Below are 17,708 nucleotides of genomic sequence, written 5' to 3'. Positions count from 1 at the left end.
TGAATATAGAACTTTGCCAAAATAATGAAAAATGTATAATTAATAATGTAATTTTGTTTTTCAGAAAAATATGGGTTTTGAAAACAAAGTAAAATGTCAAGAGGTTCCAAATTAAGAGTTTTGTTTATTTAATTTTTTTTGTCATGTCTATTTTAAAATCAGTCCAAAAAGAAAAGGGCAACAAAAAATGAATGTTCAATACCTTTAAATGATGTGTTACAAAAAAAGTACATTTATCACCAACAGTATGAATATATCTACTAATAGTTGCATTTACTGGATAACATCTATAAATAGTTTTGTAAATTATTTCTTAGAAATAACGTAGCCTATGCTGTGCCAAGATATACAATGAAATTTGCACTTGATTTTTATCCACATTTCCTAAGAGCTAAAGTTGCCAGGAAAAAGATCAATATTTCGAATATTTTAATTAAGTGGATATTATTTAAGTTAGATTTTTATTTTTTAGAAACAAAAGAAAATGTTAAATTCTTGGTCTGTAGTAGTTGTAATATATTTTTAAAGAATATATTCTGTATATATGTATGTATAAGCCATGTCCATACAAAATAGTTCTGTTGAGCTGGATTATTTGTTATTTATTATGTGAATTACGTGTCCTTATAGTGTTTTCTTCAAAACACTTCGCTGTTGCAACATTTCTGGTTAATGTGTACATTTTTAACGAGTCAGATGACTTTTATTTTGAAGTCTCTGCAGTAGCAGATTGATCATTCTCAGCCCTGCCTATCACAGATCAAGCTTATTAATGTACGAGTCGAAGCGTTGAAAGGGGCTTTTATTTTGAAGTGTGTTGCCGCAGCAGCAGCATTAGCAGGTTGATCCGTCTCAGCCCTGCCTCTCACAGGCTCGCTGACCGAACTGGAGCTTATTAAGGTAATAATAACTTCATCAAATACTCTCGAACGTGTGCTAGACAATTAGAGTAGCACTACTAAAACTCAGTTAAAGCATGCACGTGAATGTCACGCGTTACTTTTGATGCACGACTTAGATATTCATATAGATGGTCCATTATCAGAGACACAGGCCATTAGTCTATCAGATATTAAAATCATCTCCTATAAAACACTACATTCTGCTCTTATGAGTGCTTAAATGCAGCTTTTGACTGTTGTGCAACTGAAGATCGGAGCTGAGGAGTCTGTGAAATGGAGGTCAGGCGATAAGCCGTATATATCTCTGTCCAGCAGCAGCACTACAGTAATCCTTCCTCAGCACTCCTCTATCAGTGCAGGACTCTTCTTCAATCACTCACTACTTCTGCACAAGCTTTACATTCATACACGAAACATCATATGATTGCTCATCCCTGCTTTCTCATGTATACATTTCAGTTTTGAATTTTCAGATGTGTACTTCTTTGAATATTTGGTTTTATGTATTGCATAAATGTATTAGTAGTAGTAGTAGTAGTAGTAGTATTAGTATTATCAAGCCAACAACGAACCACACACTTTGAGAGTTTCTCAATGCGCAGTGGTCACTTGAAGAACCCAGTGAAAATGACCCTTGATCTCAAGCCTGCGTAATCAAATTCAACATGGATTTTTACCATTCAAAATCATTTATCCTAAATCAAATGTTTAAAATAAATTCTGTTTCTGTTAGTGAAACGGTTTATCATTGTGTCTGAATGGAATATATTACAATTACAGTTTGATATTTGGAATATTTTTGCAATGTTTAAGTAATAAATATTGAAATATTGCAAAATATGTCACTATCCCAAATAATGTAAATATTTTTCATGTTTTATGAATGCATTCAAATAAATTGTGTTATTGAATATTTGGTAACACTTTACAATAAGGTTCGTTAGTTAACTACATTAGTTAACATTAACTAATAATGCGCTGCACGTATACAGCATTTATTACTCTTTGTTAATGTTAATTTCAACATTTACTAATACTTTATTAAAATCTTGTTAACATTAGTTAATACACTGTGAACTACAACGAACAGCTGTATTTTTATTAACTAACGTTAACAAAGATTAACTAATACTGTAACAAATGTATTGCTCATGGTTAGTTCATGTTAGTTAATACATGAACTAATGAACCTTGTTGTAAAGTGTTACAGAATATTTAATTCGAATTATTATTATTATTCTTGTCCAATTTTCTTTTTAGCTTTTTTTGACTAACAAACTATAAGCCTAAGCCTGTGTATGCCAAAATGTAACAGTCCATTTTCCATCATCTTTCCATTGCATATGGGTATGTTGTTGCCATTTGTATCTCATCCACTGCATTGATCCACTTATTGATTTGATACAGGATGGCTGAACCGCCGCGGTCATGTGACTGTTTTGTATCTCTGCCTCCGGGTTCAAAAGAAGATTACGTGATATTTGGTAAGAACTCTGACCGGCCGAGAGATGAGGTGCAGGAGGTGGTGTATTACCCTGCGTCCTCACACGCTCCTGGCTCTACACTGGAGGTGAATTGACTTTTCAAGTTAATTACATTTCATCAAAAATGCATAATATTTGGTTTAAAACCCTTTGTGAATATTTCACCATTTGCAGCAAGCAAATGTGATGTGATGATGTACTGAACAAAATCAAACAATAGATGATGTACAGGTGATTCTCTTTTCCATATAGTGCACATACGTTTCCATCCCTCAAGCAGAGCACACTCATGCAGTTGTGCTGAGCAGACCGGCCTGGCTCTGGGGGGCTGAGATGGGGGCTAATGAACACGGGGTGTGTATTGGGAACGAGGCGGTCTGGACCAAGGAGCCTGTGAATCCAGAAGAAGCTCTGCTGGGAATGGACCTGGTTCGGTGAGCCCCAAACATCTTTTATCTTCTAGTTTTCTAGCCTTAAAATTGATTGACCAGATTTTTATATGTGTATGTTGTATGTTGTGTGTGTTCAGGCTGGGTCTGGAGCGTGGCGAGAGTGCATGGGCCGCTCTGAATGTGATCACAGGTCTGCTGGAGCAGTACGGTCAGGGCGGAGGCTGTAGGGAAACTGCAGAACCCTTTAGTTACCACAACACCTTCTTACTAGTGGACCGACTAGAAGCCTGGGTGCTAGAGACTGCTGGGAAACTGTGGGCTGCGCAGAAAGTCACAGGTGAATGTGTTTTTATACGGTTTGTTTTTCTCACTCGATGTGTTTGACGAGCTCTAAAAATGAAAAACATTTACGTTTTATTCTGGCTGAAAGTCAAGACTGATTATAAGTAATTATAATATTAATTAAAAGTTGATATTGTAATAAAAGGTTAAATAAAAAGGTAATAAATGTTAATATGTACTTTAAAAAAAAAACGTATATATCTGTTATATTAATATGCTTAACTAAATCAAATTAACTGATTAATTAATATTTATATTGTATGTATAAATATGTATGTGTATTCAGTGTTTGTAAATGTACATAAATACATGTACATGTGTGTATATATATAAATTAATTAATGAATCAGTTTATTTGATTTAGTTGATTATATAAATATAACAGATATAAATAGATTTTCTTTTTTAAATAAATATTTTAAATATTTTTATTTTATATGTATATTGTATATATTTAGTATAGTATATTTTATAGTATTTTTTTTATATTTTAAAATATTTATATTTATAATAATCCCCCCATAAGATAATTTAAAGTCATTATTGTGTTAAATGAGAAAAGCATCAAATAGACATTACAAAAAGTAGCTTTAAAAATAAATATTTAATTTGATTCAACATGGAATTTATTACACAAACTTTTAGGCTCCAATTTTTTTCCCCAATGTTTGTTTTTGTTTTTGTTTTTGCATTTGAATTGGTATTTAGATTTACAGACTGTTTTGTTGGGTATTAATGGGTTTTTATTAATTTGGAATTATTGGATTTGTTCCAATATCTTAAAAAATTCTAAATATTATTAATATAAATGAAAAATAATTAATATAAATTTAGTAATATATTTGATTAGTAATGTTCCTTTGTTTTAACATTTTCACAATCTTAAATTACAGGCTGTATTAGATTTTGAATCCCAGATTTCCAATGTGGCCTTAGACTTTTGCATCCCACTGTTTTTTGGAATTATACATCAGGATGATAAATCTCTATGAAAAGTCTTCTATCTAAATAATCCGTCTCTAAAAATAAACGGGATGTGATTTGTTTTGCCAGAGGGAGTGAAGAACATCTCTAACCAGCTGACGATAGGCACAGAGATCTCAGCGGAGCATCCGGATCTGCGCGGTGCGGCCCAGGCTCAGGGCTGGTGGAGCGGTGAGGGGGAGTTCAGCTTCAGCGCTGTCTTCAGTCCTGACAACCCCCCCGCCAGAATGGAAATGGCCAAGCAGCGCTACACGGGCGGCACAGCCCTGCTCCAGCAGCACGACGGTACGTTTGCTTTCCCCTGGCATTGGGACTGAGGAGGAAAACCTGAATGCTGTTCAAGTGTTCGTTTGGTATTTTGAAGAGTTTGTGCATGTGTTGAATACCGCCATCTACTGTTGTACACTGCATTTACAGTCACTGTATTTCTTTTTTTTAGCAATTATTAGTGGAAGGCATGGACAAAACAAAATTGTATTATGCCTGATTTCATTATACTATTTTGACTTCTTTTCAATTTCTATTCATTTATAATGTTTTATTATACAGTGTATTTGTGGTGTATGTATGAATTATGTAGCGTTTATATTGAACGATGCGACAAGTACTACCGTATTTGAGAGAATGTTTGTTTTAGAGCATAATAAGCGCCCCCTGTCGCTCTGTACAGGCTCTGTGACGGCAGAGGTGATGATGAGCATCCTGAGGGACAAGGCCAGCGGGATCTGTATGGACTCGGAGGGCTTCCGTACCACAGGCAGCATGGTGTCCATCCTCCCGCGCAACCCAGACGTGCCCTGCGTTCACTTCCTCACTGCTACACCCGACCCCTCCAGGTGTGGACGGGTCCTAAAATCTGTACCCGACCCGATTCGACCTGAGTCACTTCTTAGTTCTTACCCGAACTAGACATGCATATATAAATTTTAAAAACCCGAGACAAACCCGATAAAATTAAACCCAATTCATTCTCCGATCCTTCTTCGTAACTTCTACGTTAGCTACGTTTTTAACCCATGTTGCCAGATTAACCCATGTAGCCAATACTTTATGCTTGTCAAAAACGTAGAAGGATACGTTTTCCGTGGATTTTCGCAAATTGTTTTGTTTGAGGAAAAACAAGAAAATATACAGTTTAATTTGGGTTCATTTGATTTAGTTGATTATTTTTGGCATCAACTGCATTTAGATGGTTTTCTGTAATCGATCAGGCAACAGTACATCATTTCGAATTATTTAATATGTATTAAAAATTGTAATATAGCCGGAACGAATAGTGGAAATTTGGCATATTTAAAATAATTTGAATCTTCTCGTGTCTGTTTGGTCAAATAAAAGCACATTTATTTTAAATATCTAAATATCTGCTAATATCAGATCTGAAGTTTTGGACCCGAACCCACTCGGGTCCCTCAGGTTGTTGGATCCAAGTGGACCTCTGAAGACCTCTAGTGGACGCATCACACTTCTCCTTCTCTTGCAGATCTGTATTCAAGCCTTTTATCTTCACGGAGAGCATGAGGACCGTCAACATGGTGATGTCTCCGCAGTACGGCCCAGACGATCCTGTCAGGACACAGCCTCGATTCCAGCACCAGGTGGACCGGAAACACGAGCTGTACAAAGCCCACCAGACGGCACTGACCAGTCCTGTAAGTCTGAGAAAGAAACAAACAATTCTTGCTAAAATGCTTTTTGGTTTGTTTATTGCGCTTTTGAACATTTAAAGGGTTAGTTCACCCAGAAAGTCATCATTTACACACTGTTCCGAACCTGTAGGAATTTTTTTCTTCTGCTGAACACAAAAGAAGATATTTTAAAGAATGTTGGTATCCAAATTTAATATTTTTTTAATATATAGAATGGAAGTCAATGGCATCCATCAACTGTTTGGTTACTGACATTCTTCAAAATATCTATTTTTGTGTTCAACAGAGGAAAGAAATTTTCGAAGGGCTCTAAATAATCAACATGATCAAAACTTTGCTGAAAAACCTGTTGTACACAATCTACTACATGCCTATTGATTGATAGTTCATACTTTTGTAGCAAGTAAAAGGCCTTTTAGTACAATTGTAAAAATGTCCCCCTTCAGGCCGTGTTTCATGATGGTCGTGTTTTTTTTGCTGTGGAATCTATAATAATTTTTTTGAAAGTAAATGTAAGAATACATGTTACATTGTTAGTAATATTTTAAGATGAACACTTACTGGACTGACACAACATAGGCTAACTTGATTATCCATACTAGAAAATTAGAGGCTTTTGAGGAGCGTTTATTTATTTGTTTAAATCGTCTGAATAAGATGATATTCAAATGCTTTGTTTTATAATCATATTTCTATAATGTATGAATATATGATATTATCACCATATTATCATATATGAAAATATATGAAACTATACTGTTATATATAAATATCAAATTGATTTATTTTTATATTTTTGCCATATTTTTGCTCAGTTTGAATAAAACTTTTCAAAAATCATGTCTATGGAAAGTCTGCATAATGATATAAAAATGTGTGTGTGTGTCAGGATGCTGGAGTCTCTCTACAGGAGACTATGAGATACCTGGAGTCTCAGTGTCTTGAGGAAATCGAGGCCATGCTTAAGGGGGAGATACAGGGCCAGGAGCTCGGGGATCTGTTCTTCGACTGCGTGGATGCCGAGATCAAATTCTACCAGTGAGACAGAGCAGGTAAACAGACAATTGTCACACATCTGACCAGAGTCTTCTTGTGTCTGATATTGCCTCTAACTTGTGGCTGTTTTGCAGTTATCGTTGTGAATGTCACTAGTGCTTGCTGATCTGCCTGGAGAGAGAGAGAGAGAGAGAGAGATGTGTGGAGAGAGAGAGAGACAGTCCAGAGCGCACAGGTTCCTGCCTGCTCAAATCCTGCTCTCCTAGTTCCCCTGATGCCATGCCAAACTAATTGTGACGTCCATGCCACACTAACTGTAACTTAAAAAACACACTAGATGTTCATGTGAGTGGATCACCATAATCATGTGTAATTGTCACAAAGGGCGGTCATATACGCATCACATTAACCAGTTTGTGATAGTCTACTAAGGTGTGTATGTGCTGTGGGTAGATGTGTGAGAGAAGACGAGATGTTAGTGAAACACTTCTCATTCCTGTAAGAGACGGGCTCAGCTACCAGACTGACCCTCTGAGGAGAAACACAATAAAATATCAATGATTCAAAACGTCTGGCATCTTTATTATTACTGAAGAGGTTTCTGGAGAGGACATCTGTAAATATATAAGTTGCCCATTGTGTGCTTATTTGCCCTTTGTACTCCTACTCAAGTTCCTGCACATCTAAAACCCTCCCCATAACATTTCTTTTATATCTTCTTTCAAGACCCAGCAAAAAACATATGTGTTTGATATGTATTTTCGATAATGTGGATGCATGTGGCCTTTTGTGATATATGTGCGTTCAGTTGTATTTGTAATGTACTATGTAATGCAGCCTTGAGCTATGGAAAAGAGATAAATAAATAAAACTTCTTAATATTACATACATTATGAAAGCTTGGTAGACAGATAATTATATTTTAAGACATTATTAGACATATCATGAATTAGTAGATTAAAAATAATGTTATATTTGCAACACAAAATAATGTTTTGTGGGAAAGGAGAAAGTCACGCACTGGCCTACATGTCAGAATGGGAAAGAAAGGTGATTTAAGCAATTTTGAGCGTGGCATGGTTGTTGGTGCCAGACGGGCCGGTCTGAGTATTTCACAATCTGCTCAGTTACTGGGATTTTCACGCACAACCATTTCTAGGGTTTACAAAGAATGGTGTGAAAAGGGAAAAACATCCAGTATATGGCAGTCCTGTGGGCGAAAATGCCTTGTTGATGCTAGAGGTCAGAGGAGAATGGGCCGACTGATTCAAGCTGATAGAAGAGCAACTTTGACTGAAATAACCACTCGTTACAACCGAGGTATGCAGCAAAGCATTTGTGAAGCCACAACACGCACAACCTTGAGGCGGATGGGCTACAACAGCAGAAGACCCCATCGGGTACCACTCATCTCCACTACAAATAGGAAAAAGAGGCTACAATTTGCACGAGCTCACCAAAATTGGACAGTTGAAGACTGGAAAAATGTTGCCTGGTCTGATGAGTCTCGATTTCTGTTGAGACATTCAGATGGTAGAGTCAGAATTTGGCGTAAACAGAATGAGAACATGGATCCATCATGCCTTGTTACCACTGTGCAGGCTGGTGGTGGTGGTGTAATGGTGTGGGGGATGTTTTCTTGGCACACTTTAGGCCCCTTAGTGCCAATTGGGCATCGTTTAAATGCCACGGCCTACCTGAGCATTGTTTCTGACCATGTCCATCCCTTTATGACCACCATGTACCCATCCTCTGATGGCTACTTCCAGCAGGATAATGCACCATGTCACAAAGCTCGAATCATTTCAAATTGGTTTCTTGAACATGACAATGAGTTCACTGTACTAAAATGGCCCCCACAGTCACCAGATCTCAACCAAATAGAGCATCTTTGGGATGTGGTGGAACGGGAGCTTCGTGCCCTGGATGTGCATCCCACAAATCTCCATCAACTGCAAGATGCTATCCTATCAATATGGGCCAACATTTCTAAAGAATGCTTTCAGCACCTTGTTGAATCAATGCCACATAGAATTAAGGCAGTTCTGAAGGCGAAAGGGGGTCAAACACAGTATTAGTATGGTGTTCCTAATAATCCTTTAGGTGAGTGTATGTGCTTTTGGGTCTGTTAAATATGCTGTGGAATATGTTTGTGTGATGTGTTAATAAATCATGTGTTTTTAAGATCCAGGATCATTTTTGATAAATTAGGGATGGGTCACATTACCTGAAAAGAAATTTGTCTGGAGTGCATGATCTCAAAATGTTTATTTGTATATACCTTGAAAATAACACATATCAACTGTATTCAAAATGAAATATTAAAGTCGGACCTTAAAGTTAACAAAAGTAATAAAAAAAGACATAAACATCTAGGTTCTGTATCTAAATTACACGTTTAACAAAAAGTGTCCCACCTTACCTGCATTCAATCTACTAAAAGGGGATTTTAACTTCAGTGCCATAGAATAATCATTCCCTCAGAAATGTTTACTTATGCCTTCAAAGACAATTAAATAACAGTCCAATTCCATGTGAAATAGGCTTGTCAGGTTTGGGACAGAGTCTGTAGAAATGGTTTCTTGAAAAATAACAACTTATGTGAGATGAATATCTGCTATAAGAAGTGATGTCAAGCATGAAATTCACGTGTAACTGAACATTAACTGAGAATTAATGAGTCACAGTTGAGTTACCAAATGAAGAGGAGAGGAATCTATAGCAGAACTTCTTTTAATAAACACAAAACAATGAAGCGAATCTACACTGGAGAACACATTGTGCAATGCAAGACAAAGAACTGAATAAACTGAGTGCTATATATACACAGGCAAACAAAGGGAGCTAAATGAAACACAGGTGAACTTAATTAGTGACTAACAGACTATCATGGTTAACTTGTAGCTCAACGTGAGTTCCTAAAAGAGCAGCCAAAAGTGTGATTGCAAAGGAACATTCTCTCAACCCCAGTTCAGGACTGCACACGGATTAAGCGTTGTAGTATTTTTGTGACTGCAATATTCAGGCTCCACACAGATTGAGGACAACTTTTCAGTTATACGGTAATGTACCATTGCTGTTTTAGGCTTGTGTTTTTTTTTCTCCATTCCATTTTCTCCATCAACTGACTTGATTTAGTACAACTAAAAAAAGTTTAGATAGATATTGTCTTTTATTTTACTTGTCCTTGTGAGAAAGTACACTTTAGCATGCTTTAAAAAGAAGAGTACATATTATTGAAAATAAACCTATAAAAAATATACTTAAGTGCAAGAATGTAATGGTTTCAGACTTAATTGCATGTTTATGCATATTTTAAATGTATATTAAACAGTCCTTTGTTTGACTGAAGTCCATCTTTATTTGTAATGTAATCCATTTCATAATTACTTGTATTGTCTTTGAAATATGGTTAAAGTGCACTGCTGAATGTACTGATATTTACTGTGCATTTATGGTCAACTAAAATATATTTTAATATAATCTATTTAAACTTATGTAATGCAATGAAACATGAAGTTGCAATTTTGTACATTAAAGAAAATATTAACTTTTATATTTAATATTGAATAACATGTAGGCTACAACAGATCAAATTAAGTGTACTTCAAAGCACAACAAAAATATTTGTAAAACATAATGTACTTTAAAGTAAAACTCTTAGTTTGACATTACTTTTTTAAAAGTGTACATGTACTTAATGTCACTCCTGCCAGCAGAAGTGCTGTGATAGCACTTCTCCCTAGACCTTTTCCATTTCCATAAACCTTTGCCTGGACTCATTTTAGTGTGATTACATCAACCTGTATGTCATTGGTTATGTAGCAAGTGGCTCAATTTTAGCGACTACGCCACCCCAGGTTAACGGGGAAAACAACCCAAATAAAGCACACAAATACGTTCCACCTAGAAAAGGCAAGAGGCATGGGCTTCCGTGCAAAAATGTTTATTTAAAGCTAAAAGTTGATCAATAATTTAAAATCAGTAGTTCACATGGGTCATGATTGAATTGGACAAAGCGACAAAATTAAACCTTCAAGGTTCACAATAAACCCTCACAAGATTCACAATAAACCCTCACAAGATTCACAATAAACCATCACAAGATTCACAATAAACTTTCACAGGGGCTGAGGCTTCCGGTCAGGAGCAGGCTAGTGTGCTGGCAGCAGGTCTACCATAAGAAGCACGCCAACCCAACGTACACCCACCAAATTCACTGCAAATAACCAATGGTAGTGACACGGCAATGAAACTGCAATAACACTCTTAGTGAAGCAAAACCTGCGGTGAAACCGACAACCAGCCCGCTCCTGGAAGTCCTCAGCTCCTAAAGAAAAAAAGAAAAATAGATAATCAAACTAAATTTAAATAAACAAAGAAAACAGAAACATTCAAAGTCAATTTGTTGACTCTAACATGACGGAAACCAACAAGAAAATAAACAATTTACAATGCATCCCAAAATATAAATACTCTAAACACTCACATTCACATTAAAGGAAAAACACATTCACATTCAAGAGAAACAAACAGATCTACTGTGACCGCGGCAGAAACTTACACCAAATACAGCGTTAACAGTAATAACATTACACCTAAAAATAATTCCAAGCAAACACAATCACTCAGAATCAAATAACAAAAAAAATAATAATCTTTCAAGCCCGCATAAACATGTTTGACTTAAATGTAATGGTGTGTAGAAAGCAGCAGCGTGGCTTTAAAGAGCGAGTGGCGGAGAGAGAGAGCGCGCGCGCTGTTTAATGCGACTGCTCACTTAACCCACTTTAGCATCCGTGAAGATCTTCAAAACAATAAACAAGGGTTACGACTAACAAAGTTATCGACCAGTTACCCACCTGATAATACAATAAAGTACTATCCCAGTTTACCTACCAGAGAATACGATCGTTACACTTCAACATATACCGTAAGAGAATCATGTAACAGCCTTGTTGATTGCAACAGGTGGTGTTCCGATCAGTTAAGCTGCAATGCCACACCGATGGAAGCCCTGAAGGCACACCGTACTGAAACAAATTGTCACAACCCAAGTCAGGACAAAAATAAAACTTCCCACTACGCCCCAAGATGGTACCAAGCCTACCTGGGAGTAAGCAGCCACCCACGCGCACAAACCCTCAGCCACCCAACGGCACACTCAATCCATAGTTGCGACAGGAAGGGGCGGGCTTTCAACCATGACACACACCAGGAGGCATGAATGAACGGTTTATATGCCCCAATGGGCGAATGCTCATTGGCCACCTACCAAATTGTACTGACGTCACACAACTTCACTACATTCTACCCCTTACTTTTGTGTCGTCGCCCCGACGATAAGCAAACCCTTGCCACTCAACTCCAGGGCCTAAAGTAGGTAGAGACAAAATTAAACAAACCACCATAGCGACAACACTTAAAATCATTTACAAAAAGGCAATGGATATGCTTCACCGCACCTAAAATCTGAGAATACAGAGAACAATGGATCGGCGTCATCATACTCAAATCATTCAGACTAACTGACACTCATACCAAGAAACAAGTGGCACACAAGTTCTCTGCCATGACGGCTGCACACCGAGAAACGAGTGATACACAAGTTCTCTGCCTTGACGGCTACACAATAAGAAACACTGGTTACAAGTGCTATTGCCATGACGGCTCTACAACGAGATACACAAGTTCTCTGCCTTGACGGCTACATAATGAAAAACACTGATTACGAGTGCTCTTGCCATAACGGCTATACAACGAGAAACGAGTGATACACAAGTTCTCTGCCTTGACGGCTACATAATAAGAAACACTGATTACGAGTGCTCTTGCCATAACGGCTATACAACGAGAAACGAGTGATACACAAGTTCTCTGCCTTGACGGCTACATAATGAGAAACACTGATTACAAGTGCTCTTGCCATAACGGCTATACAACAAGAAACACTGGTTACAAGTGCTCTTGCCATAACGGCTATACAACGAGAAACGAGTGATACACAAGTTCTCTGCCTTGACGGCTACATAATAAGAAACACTGATTACGAGTGCTCTTGCCATAACGGCTATACAACGAGAAACGAGTGATACACAAGTTCTCTGCCTTGACGGCTACATAATAAGAAACACTGATTACAAGTGCTCTTGCCATAACGGCTATACAACGAGAAACACTGGTTACAAGTGCTCTTGCCATAACGGCTATACAACGAGAAACGAGTGATACACAAGTTCTCTGCCTTGACGGCTATATGCACTAACTTGGGCACCTCCTAGTACCAGTCAATGGTGGAGGTATGGAGGAAAGGCCTGTGGCAGAGGTGCTAGGTCCAGCAACACTAGCCCCCTGCAACTCAGACGCCCCCTCCCGTCGCAATCTCTCGTTATCAGCTCGAAGTTGAGCCACCAGCTCTTTAAGTTCCTGTAATTCTCCCTCCATTATTATAAAATATATATATTTTATACCCAACCCCAAGGGACGTCACCGAAGGGAGTCAAACCAGAAACTACCGTCTCCAGAGCACACGCTGCTGCTTTATTCCTACAAAAGAGAAAAAAAAAAGAAAAAAACACAATTACAAAACAAACTACTATACGGTCCCACGCCTCTGCCAAAAAATCCTGTGGATCCTGCCGACTGCGCCACATGAAGCAAGTGGCTCAATTTTAGCGACTACGCCACCCCAGGTTAACGGGGAAAACAACCCAAATAAAGCACACAAATACGTTCCACCTAGAAAAGGCAAGAGGCATGGGCTTCCGTGCAAAAATGTTTATTTAAAGCTAAAAGTTGATCAATAATTTAAAATCAGTAGTTCACATGGGTCATGATTGAATTGGACAAAGCGACAAAATTAAACCTTCAAGGTTCACAATAAACCCTCACAAGATTCACAATAAACCCTCACAAGATTCACAATAAACCATCACAAGATTCACAATAAACTTTCACAGGGGCTGAGGCTTCCGGTCAGGAGCAGGCTAGTGTGCTGGCAGCAGGTCTACCATAAGAAGCACGCCAACCCAACGTACACCCACCAAATTCACTGCAAATAACCAATGGTAGTGACACGGCAATGAAACTGCAATAACACTCTTAGTGAAGCAAAACCTGCGGTGAAACCGACAACCAGCCCGCTCCTGGAAGTCCTCAGCTCCTAAAGAAAAAAAGAAAAATAGATAATCAAACTAAATTTAAATAAACAAAGAAAACAGAAACATTCAAAGTCAATTTGTTGACTCTAACATGACGGAAACCAACAAGAAAATAAACAATTTACAATGCATCCCAAAATATAAATACTCTAAACACTCACATTCACATTAAAGGAAAAACACATTCACATTCAAGAGAAACAAACAGATCTACTGTGACCGCGGCAGAAACTTACACCAAATACAGCGTTAACAGTAATAACATTACACCTAAAAATAATTCCAAGCAAACACAATCACTCAGAATCAAATAACAAAAAAAATAATAATCTTTCAAGCCCGCATAAACATGTTTGACTTAAATGTAATGGTGTGTAGAAAGCAGCAGCGTGGCTTTAAAGAGCGAGTGGCGGAGAGAGAGAGCGCGCGCGCTGTTTAATGCGACTGCTCACTTAACCCACTTTAGCATCCGTGAAGATCTTCAAAACAATAAACAAGGGTTACGACTAACAAAGTTATCGACCAGTTACCCACCTGATAATACAATAAAGTACTATCCCAGTTTACCTACCAGAGAATACGATCGTTACACTTCAACATATACCGTAAGAGAATCATGTAACAGCCTTGTTGATTGCAACAGGTGGTGTTCCGATCAGTTAAGCTGCAATGCCACACCGATGGAAGCCCTGAAGGCACACCGTACTGAAACAAATTGTCACAACCCAAGTCAGGACAAAAATAAAACTTCCCACTACGCCCCAAGATGGTACCAAGCCTACCTGGGAGTAAGCAGCCACCCACGCGCACAAACCCTCAGCCACCCAACGGCACACTCAATCCATAGTTGCGACAGGAAGGGGCGGGCTTTCAACCATGACACACACCAGGAGGCATGAATGAACGGTTTATATGCCCCAATGGGCGAATGCTCATTGGCCACCTACCAAATTGTACTGACGTCACACAACTTCACTACAGTTAGTTAATGTTTGTGTGTGTATAGGCCTATATAAGCCCTCCGGTGGCTATCATGGGCACTTTGGCTGGCAGGTGTGACACTTATGAAAGTGTACGGTGTGTACACTTAAAGGCAGGGTAGGTAGGACTATATAAAAATAAAAGATCCACATTTGTTAAAACTTTCTATATATATCAATACATAATTAAAATGTAAGTACTCTGAAAAAAAGAGTATAAAAATCAAGTGACTCTAGACCGTTTAATCTGTATTAAACACAGCTCATTATTTCGATTCGGGACGAATCAAAGGATTGGCTTAGGCGACTGTCACTCTCTCTCGCAACCATGGCAACCACCCTTTTGCCACGGGATCTGCCCACTTGCGCGCGCACGTTTGATTTGAGGAATTCGAGAGGCACGGAACCTAGGAATAGCAAAACAATGGCAGAGAAAGAGCAATCAAAATTCACATTACCGGCATGCAGTTAGTGAAGGCAAACAAGGCAAAAAAAGAAGACAGTACAAGAAAAGGTAATGAACAAAAAGTCTTTGGATAAACAAAGAAATAAAACGCGTGTCAATATCATCGTGGCTTTCCAGCGACCACCCCGTCCTCAGCCTCTACTTCCTCGGACCCTAGTTGCACGCCACGGCCTCTTGCACGACCTCCTCTGCTTCGCCCTAAAATTATTTTTATTTTACAAAAGGACATTTTACAAACCTACATTTTGCGCATGTGCTCCTGCACGCACTTTTCCAGTCACAACACAGCAATCAAAGGAGGACGCGCTGAAAACTGTAATGCTGTTCTCTTCCTTCATAACTCGTACTGAGAAGGTTTGAGTTGCAGAGGAATTTGTGACTGTTTCAGCTGTTCAACCACATCAAAGTTTCGTAATGAGTAAGTCCGTGCTTTTTCTCTTTTTGTTCTTATGTGCTGAAGGGCTGCTGTGCCTTGGTGAAACGGTGTTTGTACGTGAAGAGCTCTTTTCCAAAACGCCATAAACCTAAAAAGCTGCCTCAAAGAACCAGCAAAAGTAATGATTATGAATGTGTAAAATATTGCAATAAGACATTTTAATTGTTTATTAATTTCTGTGTCGGCTGCAAAGATGAAGTTGACGATATTTGACTCGCGATCTTCGCAGTAGGCTAGTGAACGCATGCACCGGAGAAATGCACATTTAGGCTACATAGTTTTATTTTGTTTTGGATGGTTTTGTTTAGAACCAGATTTCTGTAAATATATTCCACATTTTTTAGGCCTGTGAGGCGAGGCTACGGTTCGGTTCACGATGATATAATCTCCAGTTCAAGCACCTTATGTTGTGATTGATAGCCTATATTTACTTTATGTATTTAATCCAGGAATGAAAATATTAATGAATTAATGAAAAAAAAAAATATTAAAATTAAGATACAATTAATACAAAACGAAATTCGTTTTAAAGAAAGGCTTTGTGCTTTCTGTTTTGAGGTCTCTGTTAAAGTTTGAAAGTCTTAGTGCAGCTTTCAGAGCGCTGGCGTCCATAATGGAGAAATGTCAAGTAATATTGTTTTTTCCTCATAAATGCAAACACGAAAAATAAAAGACAAAAACTTTTTTAAAAAGACAAACCATAAATTTAGAAAAAAAAAAAGAAAAAAAAAAGGATTTATAGCGTTTTGGGGGAAAAATGAATGGATTTATACCGTTTTGAAAATGTTGATTGATCATCAACAATATTGTTGTTTGATTTAATAATCACTGTTGCAAGAAGTGCCTAGTTAAGTGTTTTTTTTTTTTTTTTTTTTTGTAAGTGGAAAAAGTAGGGGCTGCCACAGATTCTGTTTAGTTAGCTCCTTTATTGTTTTTTTCTATAGCCTAGAATAATACAGGTCAAATGCAGCAAGTCAAAAGACCAACTGGACCTTCTTTGCCAGTTTGCTCACATTTCTTTGAAGGATGGCAAAAATATCGCCTGAATATCGATATCTAGATATTGGAAAAAAATATCGAGATATTCATTTTTGTCAATATCTCCCACCCCTACATGCAGAACACCATATATGTTATGAATCTTACACGAAATTCATCTTCATCACAATATACCTGATGGTAATGTAAAAAAGTGTATCAATGCAACCTGTTTTTAGCTTATATAACTAGCTCGTTAGCGAATCAAAAAATATATATTTTAAATTTACCAATATCAATATGCTAGCTTGATAGTGAGTACTAAAATACATCTTATTTGTTTATTTTCATAAGCAATTAGCGTTAGATTTTTTTATTACATGTGATTCTGACATGATGTCACTACATGCACTGTGCTCCTTCCTCTCTGCTTGTCTCAGGTAAATAATGCGTCTTCAGCTCAGCGGTTGGAGTCGCGCGTTCATGTGTTTTGGGGGCGTGGCTTTGGAAGGAGCCCAGAAGGGAGGGGGTGGAGTGAATGGAAATAATGAACTGTCTTTAAAACAGTCCTGAGAGGTCTACAGACACTCGATTTTTATACTTTCTTTTTCAGAGTACTTACATTTTAATTATGTATTGATATGTACATAAAGTTTAAACAAATTTGAAAAAGAAGTTTTTTAGACCATTCCTACCTACCCTGCCTTTAAGTGGCTTTTTATAATTCATCACTGTTATTATCTGCAAGTGGCCCTACATGTTTTTATTATTATTATTATTATTATTATTATTATTGTACTTTCAAGATACTACAGGTACACATGCAATACAAATAAGCACACTTTTTTTTTCACAAGGGTACATGGCAATTCAAAAATTATACAGTTTTCCAGACAGCAACATCGTGTCGGCCCTCATCTGGTACACATGGATTGCACA

General features: G+C 37.6%; 1 protein-coding gene and 1 long non-coding RNA gene across 2 annotated transcripts; one reads left to right on the top strand and one right to left on the bottom strand.

Annotated features, from left to right (window-relative positions):
• Nucleotides 1-767: 767 nt before the first annotated feature.
• scrn2 (secernin 2) lies at nucleotides 768-7,317 on the top strand. The gene is made up of 9 exons (XM_084090287.1): nucleotides 768-900; nucleotides 2,310-2,472; nucleotides 2,639-2,820; nucleotides 2,916-3,115; nucleotides 4,174-4,389; nucleotides 4,775-4,940; nucleotides 5,588-5,756; nucleotides 6,643-6,805; nucleotides 6,884-7,317. The coding sequence occupies exons 2-8, from the start codon at nucleotides 2,311-2,313 to the stop codon at nucleotides 6,793-6,795; spliced, it is 1,248 nt and encodes a 415-aa protein (XP_083946413.1). The 5' UTR covers nucleotides 768-900; nucleotide 2,310; the 3' UTR covers nucleotides 6,796-6,805; nucleotides 6,884-7,317.
• A 3,362-nt stretch (nucleotides 7,318-10,679) lies between these two features.
• LOC311069098 lies at nucleotides 10,680-14,879 on the bottom strand. Its single transcript, XR_014603476.1, has 2 exons — nucleotides 14,692-14,879; nucleotides 10,680-14,614 (listed from the first exon to the last, which is right to left on the bottom strand). It is a non-coding gene; the product is annotated as an uncharacterized lncRNA (long non-coding RNA).
• Nucleotides 14,880-17,708: the final 2,829 nt, after the last annotated feature.

Source organism: Abramis brama (assembly GCF_963993115.1).
Source record: "Abramis brama genome assembly, chromosome: 18".
In the NCBI taxonomy this organism is placed as follows: Eukaryota; Metazoa; Chordata; class Actinopteri; order Cypriniformes; family Leuciscidae; genus Abramis; species Abramis brama.
The sequence above is the reverse complement of the archived record's forward strand: the minus strand, read 5'-3'. Positions and strand labels throughout refer to the sequence as shown.